The 17780-nt window shown below is 38.0% G+C and overlaps 1 protein-coding gene across 15 annotated transcripts in view; it reads left to right on the top strand.

Moving 5' to 3' along the window:
- The first annotated feature begins 7783 nt into the window (after positions 1–7783).
- LOC124146631 (ribosome-binding protein 1-like) overlaps positions 7784–17780 on the top strand; it is a 52915-nt gene continuing 42918 nt past the window's right edge. For all 15 annotated transcript variants that reach the window (XM_046517015.2, XM_046517014.2, XM_046517007.2 and 12 more), the window contains exons 1-2: positions 7784–7944; positions 8112–9052. In XM_046517015.2, coding sequence (XP_046372971.1) covers positions 8365–9052 — 688 coding nt within the window. In that variant the 5' untranslated portion in view covers positions 7784–7944; positions 8112–8364. The remainder of the gene's footprint in view (positions 7945–8111; positions 9053–17780) is intronic.

The raw sequence follows: 17780 nt of genomic DNA, 5'->3' as shown, positions 1-17780 counted from the left end.
CGTTTATCCGACATACTAGTTAATCCGACAATATGCAACCAACAATGTCGGATTAACGGGATTTGACTGGATATCTCGGGTTATCAAAATGTTTCACGAGCTTCTGTTCAATGCACTGCGCAGTCCAAGCAACACAGTTCATATTACGTCACCAAACACGTAGTTTTTGTTTGACTTACCGTAAACACCAGGTTAAAACCAAAAATTGTAGGTAGGTAGGTAGGTGGGTGGGTGTGGGTGTGTGGGTGGGTGATAACAACGGAATACCTGGAAGCTGTTTCCTATACACAAGGGAGGTAAGGTACTTCTTTCATGCTGTAAATAACCCAGTGTATTATGTTATCCGTACAACACACGTCTCTCTAATATAACTGATAACTCGGACAGTTCTGTATTTGTTGGATACCGCTTGTATACATTCGCTTGCGTTGCCTCAAAGAACAGGTTTCCCGCGAATCAACAGTTGTAGAAGCACCAATAAAATATATTCAGTCAGCAAGTTTGGTCAAGTCAGGTGACGTATGAAGAGAACAAATAGACACCGGGGCTTTAGCAGGGGATTATATTGTCATGCATGCAATGCTACATGAATGTAATGCTACATGAATGTCGACACTCTCTGTCACAACTGACCTTGTCGCGACAAGGTCAAATCGACTTGTCCAGCGACTGGCTGTTCTTTTGAATATGTACACATTAGGACAATGTCTTGCTCTGTGTGGCCATGTGTTCATTGACAGCAGTGTGGAAGTCCCATCTAACAGTTTCTTACATGACAAAAGAAACTTCGCAAACACTATGTAACCGCTATTTCGTTGTATTATCCTTTTATCATGATGTATTTATTCATAAGTGAACAATAAAGGATTCCATATTATTTGTCAAAATTTTACTTATTTGACCTGTTGACTGGAGGATAAATAAGAAATAAATCTAACTCTAAAAGGATTTGGCAAGTCTAGATTGCTTCAGCTCTAAAACTAAGCATGGTTCTGGGCTCCATATGGATTGTATTTCATATATTGTAGACATATATTTTTAAACAAGACAACTTTATTTCTGGGTCTAAATATTAGTCTACCGGTGACTACACACAAAGAAACCTCGTGTAGATCGGACACCGTGAATCCGGAAACCCTAATCTCCGAACGATTTCTGCTTGGAAAGCATTTATATTATTAACTAACAACATGCTCATCATTTGTTAAACAGGATTTTTAGTAGAAAAATGTCAATATCTGGTAGTCCTACCACCCGGATGGACCGGACTTTGCCGTATATCCTATAGAAGTGTTTGTAGGGTAACAGTCGCATGGTGGCACCTCGATAAGTGAATGCTGTTTATGCTTGCCCAATTATTTCAGTCATATTATTGCGTGTCAGTTGTGTGTTAGGGGAAAGCCCGGTATGGTGCCGGTAGGATTCGAACCCACAATCGCTCCACCATCTTCCCTAAGCAAGGGCGTTAAACTGATTTTAAAAGTCCAGTTTCCGGTTTCTTATAGTCAGTGAACTCCCTTGCCTCGGGAAGATGGTATCCACCTATATACTATTATATATGTAATCTTGATAATAAGCTGTAGTGTCTGGTGTGATTTGGTGTCTTAATCCTAAGAAGAAGAGAAGACGACGCTGATACATGTATTACACATCACGCCAACAATGGTATCGGTATTACGTCAACATCATTACACATTACACATTATACACTGACGACTGTCAGCTTAGTCTACCAGACCATTAAGCTGCCGGCATTCACAGATTCAACCTGTATCGTGGGCAAGGCGTCATACCTCCACGTCTGATGCCTGTTGAATTGTATTATCTCTCCTATCTTGAAGCATATGGTTGATATATGATACGCTCTACGGCAAATGGAATCAGAATTCATTAATGACAATCGTTCAAATATCTTTACAACTGACATTGTATTAAGACCGTAGTTCAATGCGTGCACCTATGTTTGTGGTATTCTTGTTGGGGGAAATAGAGTCCTCATCACTTCTGTTTTCAACAAAAACTATTTTAAAATTCTCACCTCCCTCCCTTCTTACTTTTAAGAAAAATGTGCCCGAAAAATATTATATTTTTTATTATTTTGCCTTAGCCACCTGGGTAAGATGAGCGCGTTGATAAAAAACAAAACAAGATACGATGCTAAGGAGTTAGAATGATTACAAGCGCTCTACAACATTTTGGAAGGATGCAGACTGGATTGTTGTTTGGGAGCATTTGATACCTCGGACGTTTCACTTTCAATTCCGAGCCATTATAAATAATAACAAACTCAAAACAAAATAGCTGTTTTTTCGAAATTGGTAATGCACAAGGTGTGGGTAATTTTCCTATTTAGTAGAATACAAAGAAAGCGAATATTTTCTGTCGTATGTGAATCGGAATGAAAACATAGTAATAGGTAAACGTCTACTTTTGCTGGGACGTCGTCATCGCCGCCATCTTGTCCCAGAGAATGCATGGTTGGATGGGACTCGTGTGGGTCCTGCAGTCAGACATAGTGCAGTATGCCTTCCTTGTCACCAGCTGGTGCCTCAAAGCTGTGACTTCCTTCGACGAGGTTTTCATGGCTACACATTGCCAACAGCTGTCACATGACCCTTCCGACAAGAACTTCGTTGCTGTACATAGATACAAATATCCTTTTTCATAACCCACTTATATATAGTTTTATTTGTGTATAGCTATGGATTCCTGTGCTCTACTCTTCTTTACAATCCCCTAGAAAGACTCGAAAATGGGAAACCTTATCAAAACGTTACTATGCCGAAAACAGTCGTCGAAAAACTGCAAAACCCAGGGACTACATACAACTAAATGCATCACCATCGCATAACCATTTCTTGCCCGTGTCATTTGTAGCCACCATCAAACATGTGCGTACGTGTAATTACATTTGCCCTGCAGTTTATATCACGGGTATATCTCTCTATTTAACCTCACTATGGTGTAGCACAATTACACAATTCATGTCAATATCACTATAGGGTGTAGCACGACAATGCCATTTTTGTCAACAGCGCGGAACATGGCTATACATTGTAAACAGTACAATTTATATATCAAGACTATACCAGCTCTGGACACGTTAGACACTAACTCTAAGACATGATTATCAGTTTAAACCATAATTCCTATATTATAAAAATAATAAGAACAAGCTGTCCCTTTTAACGACTCGCGTCCTTACTATCTGTTATCTAGACTTGGCGATTATTAGGATATAATTGCTGAACATCCATGGACTTATCATTTAGTACAGCCAGCAAGGCTGTCTGAAACAGAAAATCCAGAGTGAACATCGATCTACGATATCATATTGCATTTGTGTTTGCCATTGCAGCCACCAGATTCCATTTAAGATACCATTTACATCATACGTGTTTCAGTCACAATTTAAACTACAGATGGGACATACACATATCTCATTTTCTACTTGCAACAAACGTGAAATATATACGTATTCCATACACATCTGCAACATATATGGGATAGATACATATTTCATACACTATTTACAACACACGGGATATATACGTATTTCATGAACTATTTATAACACACGTGGGATATATACGTAATTCATACACTATTTGCCATACAAGTGGGATATAGACATATTTCATACACTATTTACAACACAAGTGGGATATGTACGTATTCCATACACATCTGCAACACACGTGGGATAGAGCCATATTTCATACACTATTTACCACACAAGTGGGATATATACGTATTTCATACACTATTTACAACACACGTGGGATATGTACGTATACAATACACATCTGCAACACACGTTGGATAGAGCCATATTTCATACACTATTTACCACACAAGTGGGATATATACGTATTTCATACACTATTTACAACACACGTGGGATATGTACGTATACAATACACATCTGCAACACACGTGGGATAGAGCCATATTTCATACACTATTAACACACAAGTGGGATATATACGTATTTCATACACTATTTACAACACACGTGGGATATGTACGTATTCCATACACATCTGCAACACACGTGGGATAGAGCCATATTTCATACACTATTTACCACACAAGTGGGATATATACGTATTTCATACACTATTTACAACACACGTGGGATATATACGTATTCCATACACATCTGCAACACACGTGGGATAGATACGTATTTCATACACTATTTACAACACACGTGGTATATATACGTATTCCATACACATCTGCAACACACGTGGGATATATACGTATTTCATACACTATTTACAACACACGTGGGATATATACGTATTCCATACACATCTGCATCACACATGGGATAGATACATATTTCATACACTATTTACAACACAAGTGGGATATATACGTATTACATACACTGTTTACAACACCCGTGGGATTTATACGTATTACAACACATGTGGGATATATACGTATTCCATACACATCTGCAACACACGTGGGATAGATACATATTTCATACACTATTTACCACACAATTGGGATATATACGTATTACATACATTATTTACAACACACGTGGGATAGATACATATTTCATACACTATTTACAACACGTGTGGGATATATACGTATTTCATACACATTTGCAACACACGTGGGATATAAACGTATTTCATACACTATTTAAAACACACGTGGAATATAAACGTATTTTAATCACTACTTACAAAACACGTAGGATATATACGTTTATCATCCAAAACTGGCTCCCATAGGAGATATCGCTTGGATGAGATCAAGCGATATCTACACTGTAGATATCGCTGCAATGAAATTACATCACAATGCTTTGCAGACCATTGTGACGTCACTGGTTACCATGACGTCACAATCAAATGACATCACTAATGGCTCTGCTACTGAAGCTGTTTGAAGTACTTTTTACACTGAAGACACTGCTAATTACTGTCTACAAATTGAAAAAGTTGAAAGAATGATGTTGGATGATAAATAAAATCTCACCCTCGTGTCTTTTGATATCATATATCAACACTCGTTGATAAAAGTGGCAAAAATCCTCGGCAAGCCTCGGAATTTTTCCACTTTTATCAACTCGTGTTGATATATTTGATATCAAAAGACACTTGGGTGAGATTCTCTATATAGCAGTCTCTATTTACAACACACTTAGGATATATACGTATTTCATACATATTTACAACACACGTGGCAAATATATTTCGTCTAAGGCACTGCAATACGCTTTTCAGAGTCGTGTACCTTTGGCACGCCAGAAACCTATGATTGTGGGTTCGAATCCCAGTTCGCCCCGATTATGTTTCTAGGTTTGTCAGCACCATACCCGTGCTTGTGGGTTTCACATAAGTGGTAAACGTCTGAGATCCACCACATCTGCTGACGAATTTGACCCAATGTGGACAGTCATATAACAGTACGTGCATGGCTGTATGCTGGGTCATTGGAAAGATACGGCAGTACATGTGACCTGTAATTCAACACAGAACATACAATGCACGCTGTCTTTTCGAACACTTTGAGACAACGGGATTCTATATATACATGCTTGTAATCTCACGGGTCGGTCCTATCTAATTAGATACTATTAATATTCTAATTTTGTAGATCCGAGTATCACAATCCACTGATGACGCATTACCCTTGAACGAAGCTCTAGTAAAATACCTTTCATGCCCTCACCCGTGGCGTCAAATATGCAAAGCACTTGATAGCGTTTGATTATCAGTATAGTGTTTTTTATGTCGCGTTGGGTTGGACACAGATGCAATGATTATAATCTTTGTAATATGTATCCTGTTGTTTGCAGGCGACTGGTGCCACCTGGAGGCATGTATCGTGGTGTCGGTTAACAACTTGTCCATTAAACTGGTTCGAAAGGTGTATATTATACTCAATAATGTACTCAAATGGTGTTTGGGTGTATGCGTGTGTGTGCAAGTGCTCGTGTTTCTGCTCATAAAACGGATTCCGCAACCCTTGATAGAATGTTCTTCATTATCATTGAAAAATAGACAGCAGGTCAGATATGTTACCTTTAGGCCTGTGGTTAGACCTGCACCAGGGCGGAATATAAGTATTTAATGAAAACAAAACCATATATTACATAAAAGCCAGCTCTATTCCATTACGAAATCAGCATTAGGAAATATTTTTAGAGGAGAGAAATGTATAGTGTAATAAAAGATTTCATAGACTATATGTTAGCCTGTATTGTGTGGTTAACATATGTTTTGAGTTCGTAATGTATCTTGATTTGAAAACAAATATGGCCATTAATGTATCCTTCTTGGCGACACACAGGAGGTTTTATTGATGTTAAGATTAGCACGCCTGAACTCAGTTTGGAAAGGACAGTGACGTGCCATCACATCTGTTACACGATTTCAACACGATCTCAACGTAAAATAAAGTCTTTGAAAGGCCGTAAGATGCGACTATACTTGTCGTAAGTGGCGACTAACTGGATCGGTTGTCAGGCTCGCTGACTTGGTTGATGCATGTCATCGTATCCCAATTGCGTGGATCGATGCTCATGATGTCAATCACTGGATTGTCTGCCCAGACTCGATTATTTACAGACTGCCGTCATGTAGCTGGAATATTGCTGAGAGCGGCGTGAAACAACAAACTAACAAACTTTGAAGCCAGACCATCCCCACATCTGAGACTCACGGTGAAAGTGTCCACTGTTTTCTCTTTCATTTGAATATCAGTGCATATATTCAATCTGACGCATGATTCGCCGAATTTCAAATTTAACAAATATCGGTGAATAGGGACAAAGCTTACGCTTTACTTTCAGTATATGTTTTATTTCTTTGATGACGTTGAGCGGACCCAGCAGCTAGCTGAGCTACATGTATCTACAAGCGTGCGTCCGACTGAGGTCTTTATGAGGACTACTGTTAATAAATGGTACACCCATTTGCCTATTATAGTTTATCATGCCTTATCTTATTCCTTAATTTATGGAATATATAAGTTGTAAATATATTTATTATTGTTTATCATCAACAAACAAAGTCACGATTGTATCAGTTCGAATGAATGGGTTTAGTATTACGGGGAAAAGATAATCGGTTCTAAATTCAATGGGGATGTATAGCTGCCACTGTAAATTGTTACAAGAGAAATGTTCGTAGGACGGCATAATATTTTAGCTTCAAAAAAACGATGGCGCTTGAAACAGATACAGATAACCGCACTGATTCAACGCGCTTCGGTGAGCCTAATGTATTTGTTCATAAACAATAATACCAGCGTTGCAAGAGGCTGGTTACATATCCTATATGGCTTATAATCACTGAAACGAAATTAATTACATTTTCCCTGTGACATTTTATTGACATGTTCATTATGAAATAACTAGAGAATGTGTCAACATCTATTGTTGTAAATTAACTGCGGTATAAACTTTTGAATACGTCAATCTGATACATAGCATTTTCTGTATGATTAGATATTTGCTGTCAGGAGAGTGGTATCTACCAAGGCAGTGCTCTCTCCGGCTTCTGTGAATGGCTGTCCCCCGTGGCGAACATGCGCCCGGCCATTGGGAGCAGTGAAAGCATGAAATGAAGTGCAAAGAAATAAACGACGTTGGTGTATTTTTCCATTGAATATCAGATTAAACATTGACCTATGTGAAGGTAGTTTGACGTTGTGTGGATGCTCTTTCTCCCCTAGATGTAATTTTCTGCAAAATTATGAACTGACGTGGCAGGGAGGAGAAACAAAAGATCGACTCGCCATGATAAATATCAACCAATCGCAGCCCTCGTTACATTCGTGGTTGGGCTGTATTCCGACTTGCTATTGTTCATGTTGTTTGCCAACTAGTGTAAGGTCAGCAGACGGATGGGCTACCGTATTTTCCACGTTGACATTCGTGTAAATGAAGAGGAAAAATAATTGACACGCGTGGTAGGTCACATATTTCAATAATATTTTAAACGCTGACACGTGCAGAATTAAATAAGTATAAGAAATTATAGAGCCGATGTCAGATCTTTCACCGGCCGGTTTCTTCGAAAAATCGTGTGCTTACGTGGACTTGCATTTTAACTCGTGTCTTTTATTTCTGTCAACAGGAACCCGGTTTCTGATGGAGACTTGACATAGAATTGTCCCTGGACTAAGATCTTGAAGCTTATGTGACATATATTAGCCATATCGGTAGGATTGTCGGTGAGCAAGTGTCCCAAAGTGGGTCCAGTCCTGAAGTAAGGGGCGTGGCCAATATTCACACTTGCTTACAAGTAGATTTGAGTTCAATCATCAGAAGGCATTTTTCAAAAAAACTTTAATATTGTTATTCTTGAACACAAGTCATAGATCAGCATCATGGATCCCCAAACTCTTCTCATCGGTGTTGCAGCATTTGTTATTTCTGCAATTCTAATTTATTTGATATCTGCCTTTACTATGAAAGAGAAAACTTTTGAGGAGGTTCTTGAGGAACAGCGTAGAAGACAGGAAGAGGAGAGAGAAAAACAGAAGAGTGAGAAAAAAGCTGAGAAGGAACATAAGAAAAAATACCGTAAAGGCAAAGAAAAAACAAAAGAAAAGCCTGACAAGCCAGCACCAGTGCAAGAAACTGATGTACAAAGAGATCACAAAATGGTCAATCTTGAAATTGATCCTGAAATTATTGAACCAGTTGAAACTGTAGCGCTGAATACCAAAAAGTCAAAAAACAAAAAGTCAAAATCCATTCTGGTGAACAAGGAAGAAAAGCCACTTGTGACTGATGGCAAGCAGACCAAGGAACTGTATCACAAGGACATGGCACCTAAGGATGAGGTGGAGCTCCACCATGAGCAACGAGGGAAAGATAAACAGCACCCAGAGCAGCAGAGCAAGGCGAGCAAGAAGCAAGAGAAAGCACGTGAGGCTGAGCGTTTGGAGAAGGAACGCATCATTCATGTGGAGAAACGTACCGAGACCATGGTTGAGATACAGCACACAAGAGCTGTAATGGCTGAATCTGAGGTCAAGTCTGCTCGAGCAAAAGGAGGTGTTCTTGCTGCAGGTAATATAATGAATCTCAATCAGGCTTTCATAACTTCTCCTAGAACCTGAGATGTAGTTTCTTGTCTGAGATGCTGCCATATTGTCATTGATAGTAAAGCATATTCCATGCTATATTTGCAATCTGACTGTTGGCATATTGGGGATAGGTAGTTAGAATCCTGTCATGTATGGAACAGGGCTTTGCCATTGCAAAATACATTTCCTTTTTTCGAAATATTCTTTCAGCTTTGTTTTGTGGGTCAACAGAGACATGAGAGATTGCCATCACGGGTATTAAAAAGGCATTTTAATAGACTTGGTTCTTTGAGATCCTTAGAGTAGAGAGAGAGAGAGAGTAATTTAAAGTCACAAGTTAAGGTAGAATAGGTCCACAGAACTGTGTTTCTTGTATTGTATCCATTGTTTCAACATTCCCCAAATACTTCACTAGAGAAATTATCCTGTCGTATACAAATCGACTAGTAAAGTAGAATTAATCCTTGGTGTGTGTTATTTGATGCCAAACTCAGCGATATTCCAGCTACATGACGACAGCCTGTAAATAATCAAGTCTGGAGCAGACAATCCTGTGATTGATATTGTAAGCAACAATCCATCCATCTGGGTACACTGAAAAGCCATCAACCAAGTAACTGACCACCCAAACCCTTAAGCAAGGATAGAAATTAACCAAGAATGTCTACTAGCTCGAATAGTGATAACATATAGCAATGCCCCCAAACATTCTACTAGCACTTAGGATCCCTTATGTGTCACATGACTTATTCATGCAAAAACAAAATATCCAACTACACAATGATGCACATTCAGTCCTGTTATTGCTTACTATCTGTCATTTCTTCCGCAAAATACAATTCTAATACCTAATTGAGCTAGTTTTAAAGAATGCATTACCCTGAACGTGTCGAGAAGTCCACTCATACTGGTATGTATAAGCATGTGTAAATCAAATTTGGTAAAATATTGGTTTTCATCACTTTGCCAATGACAAATTGATAAAAGCATTTCTTACTGTAATGAATATAAAATTGAGTCCGATACCAGGGAAAATAGAAAATGTAATTTGTATAACCGATGCGGTGCACATGGTATGTGCTTTTTAGACGAAGGCGATAATAGGTACAGTTTGTTTGACAGGAAACCTTAATTTCAACTGTTTTGATTCCCTATCATTGCATTATTACAGAAATCTACAGAAACTTTTTCCACAGACAGAAATACTTGTATTTGCTCATAACTTCACAAAAATCAAAGTTATTGACACAGTCAACTTTGTACACAGAATATTTCAGAAATAACATGGAAAAAGTGGTGATAACTGGTCTGAGACGAGACATATACGAGTATTGTTAGGAACTCATAGTATTGTACAGAGATTGCTGCTGTCGCTAACATGACTAATGTAAGTACATTATCATGATAACAGGGAACATTACCCATGTTTTTCAAAGACATGCAACCCAAATATGAACTCAGGCAAACTTGTGATTGAATGATAATTGGTATTTTATTCATTTGACTAAGATGGCACGGGTGGCCCAGTCGTCTAAGGTGCCGCAATTCGCTGTGCAGAGTTGCGTCCCTTAGGCACGCCAGAAACCTATGATTGTGGGTTCGAATCCCAGTTCGCCCCAATTATGTTTCTAGGTTTGTCAGCACCATACCCGTGCTCGTGGGTTTCACTGAAGTGGTAAACGTCTGATACCTGCATCACTTCGGGCTTCCCTCCCACATTAAGCTGACACGCCGTGATATGACTTGAATACTGTTAAAAGCGGCGTTATAGTTTAAACCCAACTCACTCACTCATTTGACTAATTGTTTCATATACTAGGGGTCCTTTTATATCTAGGGTCCTCGTAAGTCTGTTGAGTAATGTTAGGGTTAAGAAGCCCTGTACATTTATGTTTAACTTTAAACATCATTATTATTTAAGCAAAAAATCAGTTGCACATCACAGGTAGTTTTATTTAGCAATGGGTTATCTTACTGCTAAGTAAATGTACTGGAGTACAAAGTTACAAGTAGAAACACATAATTTTCTGAGCACTATGCTGATTGATTGCATGTTGCCAATCTGTGATCAACAGATTTTTCTGCAAATGAATAGAACAGAGGTCGGGTACTGGGGACCATTTTTGATCGATAATCACCACAGAGTTCTGCAGTCGTGAACTACAACTAGAAACCTCTTAAACATTTGAAATGATACGGGAAGCAGTAATCGGCTGTAATGGTAATATTTTGTCAACAGTGTAAAAGGACAAATCTGAAACAAGTGTTGCTTAGTAAGTAATTGGTAATGTTATTATTGTAATAGTTGCACTGAAGTATTTGATATATTCAAGAACAGGAAAAATGACGATAAATATTCTTCCATCAAGATTGAAGTGGTATTTTATGAATATTCAATATGCTAGTACTACTACTTTCTGTAGGTTGTGATGAACTGTCCAGCATACTACAAAACCAGACCACAGTTCGAAAGCTGTGTGTTGCAATAACCATGGCAGATTAACTTTAGTCATGTGAAAATATCGGGTGGTCTTTAACATCTTTTGTGTACTATACATGTTGATGACATGGCAAGAACTATTTGTAATGAGGGGCGGTCGGGTAGCCTAGTGGTTAAAGCGTTCGCTCGTCACACCGAAGACCCGGTTTCGATTCCCGACATGGGTACAATGTGTGAAGCCCATTTCTGGTGTCCCCTGCCGTGATATTGCTGGAATATTGCTTAAAGCGGCGTAAAACCATACTCACTCACTATTTGTATTGAAAATGGGAAATAATATGTGAAATAAATAGAACAATCTTCACTCCTAACATTCCAGAGTTACTTTGAACAGTCTTGTGACAACACACTTATGAGACTTAAGATTATAAAGATTAATGTTTATGTTTAACATTATGTGATTCCTGCTGAAAATTGCTGTTGCTTTGATTATGATAAACTTTCTTATCATGATCTCTTTGCTAAACATAACTTGTGGGTGTATGATCAACACCTGTTGATGCCAGCATGTGCCACGTTTGATAGTGTCCAATACAGAATGTGTTGATTCAGCGTTTTGTCTGGTAACATGTTGGCCGGCTTGTTGCAGTGTAGTGTTCTTTCATGCTGTAGTTTCAGTTTGTATTTATTTAGTGATGTGAACGGTATATATACAATAGTCATTTTCATACTCTGTTGGTCCTTTTCTGTTCTTGGCCATGCAATTGAAGAAGTTTTCCCCCCAAACCTAATAAATATGTCATATCTGTGATCAAATTAACATCTTAATATATCCGTTTGTGGATAACATTTGTTGAGTAAATAATAATTTCTTCTTTTTTTGAGGATAGTCATGACAGTGTCAATTTTATTTGGCTGTTTGTCATTTCCTCAATGGCATTATTTATGCTCTAGTAATTGTTGAAAGTTTCTCATTCACACGGAAGCATGTTGAATATCTATGAGTACAGACTTAATGTAATCTGCTCTCGTTACCTGGTACATTGTGACTTTTCATCTATACTTAATGCATCACGTCATTAAATGAATGAGTAATTGATAACAACTCATAACGAAACAGTTAATTCACAAAAATGTATGAGTATTGTGTAATATATATATGATTTGAAATAATATTTTATTATAATAAATTAGTTGTGGCTTTTTAGAGGTGACTTCTATTTCACAAATAACAGCACCAGTAAAGTGGAGCTAAGGTGAGGTGAAATGTAGTTAACGACACATTCAACAGTTCAAAGTTATTACACATATAAAGCGATGTGTGTGTGTGTGCTTGTAGCAGTCCGGACTAATGCCAGCCCACTGAGATACCATGCTGTAGTTTAACATGGATCACCTGCTCAGACAAGGACTGCTTGGCTCAGAGTCAGTATACTGCTGAGGGTAATTCCACTTATGACTGTCCCTTTTTTTAACCAAATGTAATATATGAGCAACTCCCAACATCTCAGTTTTGTTTCGAGGACTGCAAATCTTGAGTTTGTGGGATTGATATGTTAAAATAGAAGTGGGTTATAAGACTAAACACATTAGCATGATTATGGTAGTATAACATATTCAAAGAATTGTCCCAATATTCATGTGAAAACCATGGTAGTCACCAGGATATGTCATTAGTCCTTTACATATGTATTTTACTGTTTTTGGACGAGCAAACTAACATTAATTTTGAACCCTAAATTTTGTAGTAGCTACTGGTTTGTGGTCAGGTGTAAGTCATGGTTTGAAGACATGGCCAAATACTGATGTTTTATTAACTTTTGACATAGATATTAATGATAACAAATGTTATATTTGGGATTACACTTTTTTGGTAAAGTACAGATTCTGGAACTGTGTCCCGTCTTGGATTCGAACCCACACCGCCAGAGTGAGGCACCTAATTGCCAGCAAAGTCAGTGATCTAACCCACTCAGCCACCGAGGCTTCCACAAAAATGAAAGTCCGACAACTGGAAGTCTAGATCACATACTTTGTGTACCCCTCTGACAAGTGTAAATTGGCACAGTACCCAAAAGAGTACCAGAATCTGTACTTTACCAAGAAAGTGTTATCCCAAATATAACATTTGTTAAATGTGACCACTTTCATGATATTAATGATTCTTTGTAATTAATACAAGAGACATCATACTAACATGGCACTGTTGGATTAGGTCATCATGACATTAAACAAGTGCATGTTGGTCATGGTGGTTGGAGGATTTTCAGAAAGTCCACTGCTGTCTGCCATTCTACTCCAGACTAATGCATAAAGTAACTCCGTTGTTTTGTTCATGTACTTTAGGGGTCCATTTAATGAGATAGAAACACATGCTATTTGAAAAGGTTAATCAAATATACAGTATGCTTGCGACACAATCCAGCTGTGCTACTATGAACACTGCTGACATGATCGTGATCAGACTGATGTGTTGTGGAAGAGCTGTTGTGTTATGGCTACGTTATGTGGATGGTGCCAGATTAGAATTGAGAGTAGCATGACATAGTCAGGAGAGGGTCTTCAACGAGCATGACATGTTCAAGGGGAGGATTGTACCATGACAGTCACCTCACTAATCTATTTTAGACACATTTGAATAACTGTGCTTAAAAGTTGATTTCAGCTTGTAGGGAGGCCATGTCAAGTAAAAGGAAATTCATCCTAGTAATCTGAACTATCATCAGGATTATCAGTCCATATACCATATTCAACATAATAAACGCCCCTGCTCTAATAAGTGCCCATGGCGATATTTGCTAATATATTGGCTAGTGAACAATTACAATTAGCACCCCTTCCTATTGATCAATGTACACAAGACCGATTTATTCGTGTATAATATGTGTGTTTTATGCATCCTTAATTATGGGAAATTAAATTCTGAAAAAAATCAACTGTCGTATATAAACATTTCAGGCTGTCAGCATAAACCACGAAATGTATGATCTTTCAACCCTATTTCTAATTTTGAGAGTTCCCTGGGCGATTATTATGTCGAATACAGTGTGTTCAGAATTATATGTTCGTGTCATGTTACCTGTAGCGGGTGTAGAAACTAACACTTACTATCAGCTTCTCGTCCACTTCTCCTAATATAATGATAGCATATAGCAAAGCCCTTAAAAGGGCAAATTTCTACTAGTTCTTATGATGCCTTAACTATTGGGCAGTTTGGCAAGGACTACAGGACTAGTGCCAATTTCTAACGTTGCTGTTGCAGAATTTGGGCCAGTGAAGTGAACCCAAACATTATTGGTACACACCTATTAACATGAGTTATCAAGCATGTGATGTCAATAGTTGTTTCGAAAATTAAATGTTTTTGTACAATCAGAAGTGAGTAGACTTGTTGATGCAAAATATAAAAGAATTCACAGATCATATAACATGTAGAAGCATATTAAGATAAATAACTTAAATATTAACATCCTAAAAGAGTAATCATTAATCGTAATTGCAAATTGATTCAGTGTCAATTTACAACTTCAAGTTGAAAATTGAAATGTCAAGAAAGAAGTATACATAACAAAATTGTCAAATACACTCAAAGATGTCCATTCAAATAATTATAGGATGAAAAACAATCTGAATAAATTTTGGTTAATTAAACACAATGAAAAACTAAGGAGAAAAATAACTGGAATCATTATGAACATAGCATCTTCAGAAATGTGCAGTGAAAGCAGTCTTGTCTTGGTCTGCCTAGTAAGCACAAAATGAGCAAATATTTCTCTACAGTTGCCCCCATCTAGGAGTGCTTGTTTCAGCTGTTTGTTGGAAGAACGGTGACAGTTCACAAAGGGACAGAATATGAGAGTTCACCTGTAGCTATATATACATGTATGTACTTAAACCTACAACAGGCTGACTACTCCCAATCAGCCTGTATTTAATTAGACATTCTTGCCATTTTGAGGAATGTGGTGTGACTTGTCTATCCCTTCAAAGAGTAATGGGCTGTGTGTGAGAGCACAATCACTAAGTCGCTCAGGGGAGACAGTGTCCCTGGACCTACATCCGTCTTCAAAATATTTGTGGCATACATGAAAATACCAGGTGTGCACAAGATCCTGTTTGTTTACATCATTATTTGACACTTTATTCACACTGGTTTTAGGTGACAAGGTAGACACAATTTTATGGATAACAACTTCTTTAATACTGTAAAAAGCGATGTTTCAGTATAGATCCTTATACCGTTGTCTAGCAACGAAAGATCTATACCGAAACGTTGCTTTTTACAGTATTAAAGAAGTTGTTATCCATAAAATTGTGTCTACCTTGTCACCCGTCAACTTCTAAGTAATGCCTATCAAACAGTTTGGTATTAGGTGGCAGTTGTAATAGTGGTATAACGTTTTACCATTAGGTAGAAATGGCAATTGAAGCAGATTCAGGTTTTTTTGAGTTGTGAAAATGAAAATTAATCTCTAAACATGAATATGAATTTGCTTTATAGTGAATAATTAGCCTTCAATGAATCTTCCACTGTATGAAAGTATCCACAGGATAATAGACTGAAATCAAGTCAGATATTGAAAGCCGCTCACAAATTGAGCAACGAAAAGGTAGTGCTGTTGCTTGCCCGCCATCATGGACGGAGACACAAACCTGTATTTCACACTGACTCACAGTCGGACAGGTCATTGTGACCTAGATTGAAAATATCCATGCATCATATTTCCTGCCAGCCAAGGCAACCTTAATAGATTAATATTTGTAAAATAACAACCCTCCCACTCGAATACCACAACAATTTTTATACCACACATGGAATCCTAGCCTATTGCTATGGCCTCCTCCGTGTGTGATTGTCATGCTAACCTCTGATATGATGTGGTGATGTTCCTGCGTTGTGTAGAGTGCTCACTGTGGTTGTATATTACCATATGTAGAACTAAATGAACATGAAGCTGGAACTTCATCGTGTGTGTGTGTGTGTGTGTGTGTGTGTGTGTGTGTGTGTGTGTGTGTGTGTGTGTGTGTGTGTGTGTGTGTGTGTGTGTGTGTGTGTGTGTGTGTGTGTGTGTGTGTGTGTGTGTGTGTGTGTGTGTGTGTGCAAATTTCTGCTAGTCCTAATTTGGCAAGGTTTATAGGACTAGTGTCAATTTCTAACATTGATTAATCAAATTTCCTTGATCTTGCTATCTCAATAATGTCAAGACTACAGATCCAACTTCACAAGTGATTGCTATCATCAGCACAAGGGATGGGTTTCACTGGGTTTCACCTACAGATGAGTCTTACATAATCTAACAATTCAGATTCACAACATTCTCATCAGTCATTAGGGCCTGTTGTTCAGAGATTGTCCTGTCAATCCCCGATATGTCATATTTCTGTCAGTGTCAGAGTAATGAGCATGATAGCCAAGCTAGCACCCCTTCAACCAAACATCCCCCAAGGACTCCTGTAAATCAGTGTTCAGTTGTCCCTGCTGGCAATATAGTATCTGTGTCTAATACTTCCTAGCCTCTGTTTATGTGGAGTGAAAGGCAGTAAAGCCATAATCATAAAGTGATAACTTAGAAACACAACAATAGCTCCTTTGGTGGTTGTTGTGTCAGGGTGTATTCAAGGTAGAATGTTAAAAAACATCTCATGGAATACTGTTAGGTACCGGTATTCTGCACTGTACTTTATTTGAAAGTAATCGTGACTTCTAAACTGTTGAGATTGTTTAGTGGTTTGGTCTGGTTCGAGCCCTATTAATACTACCTACTGTTAACAAGGTCTTTCACTGATGTTTATGCTGACTGTTGACTTTGAGTTTTAATAGCTACAGTGAGAGCTCACTACTCAAGAGGGGTGGAGACATACCCAAGGGTATTACATGCTAATGTTTCAGTAAGTGCCAAAAATGTTTGAGTCTTTTGGCTTCAGATTGCCAGAGGGTCATTAAAAATTCACTTTAAAAAAATGGAGAGTCAACTTTGCCCTCTTTTCTGATAACTGGCCCATCATGTTCAAATGTGTCACTTGAACTGTAAGTACTCATGTCAGTCTGAAGCACTGATATAGCCCTATACAGAATAGCAAAGATGGATTCAACTTGATAACAGGACAACTAACCTATATGTGGAAAGTTTCTTTACTACATGAGTCTCAACTAGTCTGAACTAGTCTATTTTACACTTAGTTGTACAGTGATATTCAGTTTCCTTGGATAATTCCAGATATTTAAATTGAATTACCTTGAAAATGGTCCATTTGACCACTGTCCAACACA

The sequence above is a fragment of the Haliotis rufescens genome, unplaced genomic scaffold (assembly GCF_023055435.1).
Source record: "Haliotis rufescens isolate VD_foot unplaced genomic scaffold, xgHalRufe1.0.p SCAF_3, whole genome shotgun sequence".
Classification (NCBI taxonomy): domain Eukaryota; kingdom Metazoa; phylum Mollusca; class Gastropoda; order Lepetellida; family Haliotidae; genus Haliotis; species Haliotis rufescens.
The sequence above is the reverse complement of the archived record's forward strand: the minus strand, read 5'-3'. Positions and strand labels throughout refer to the sequence as shown.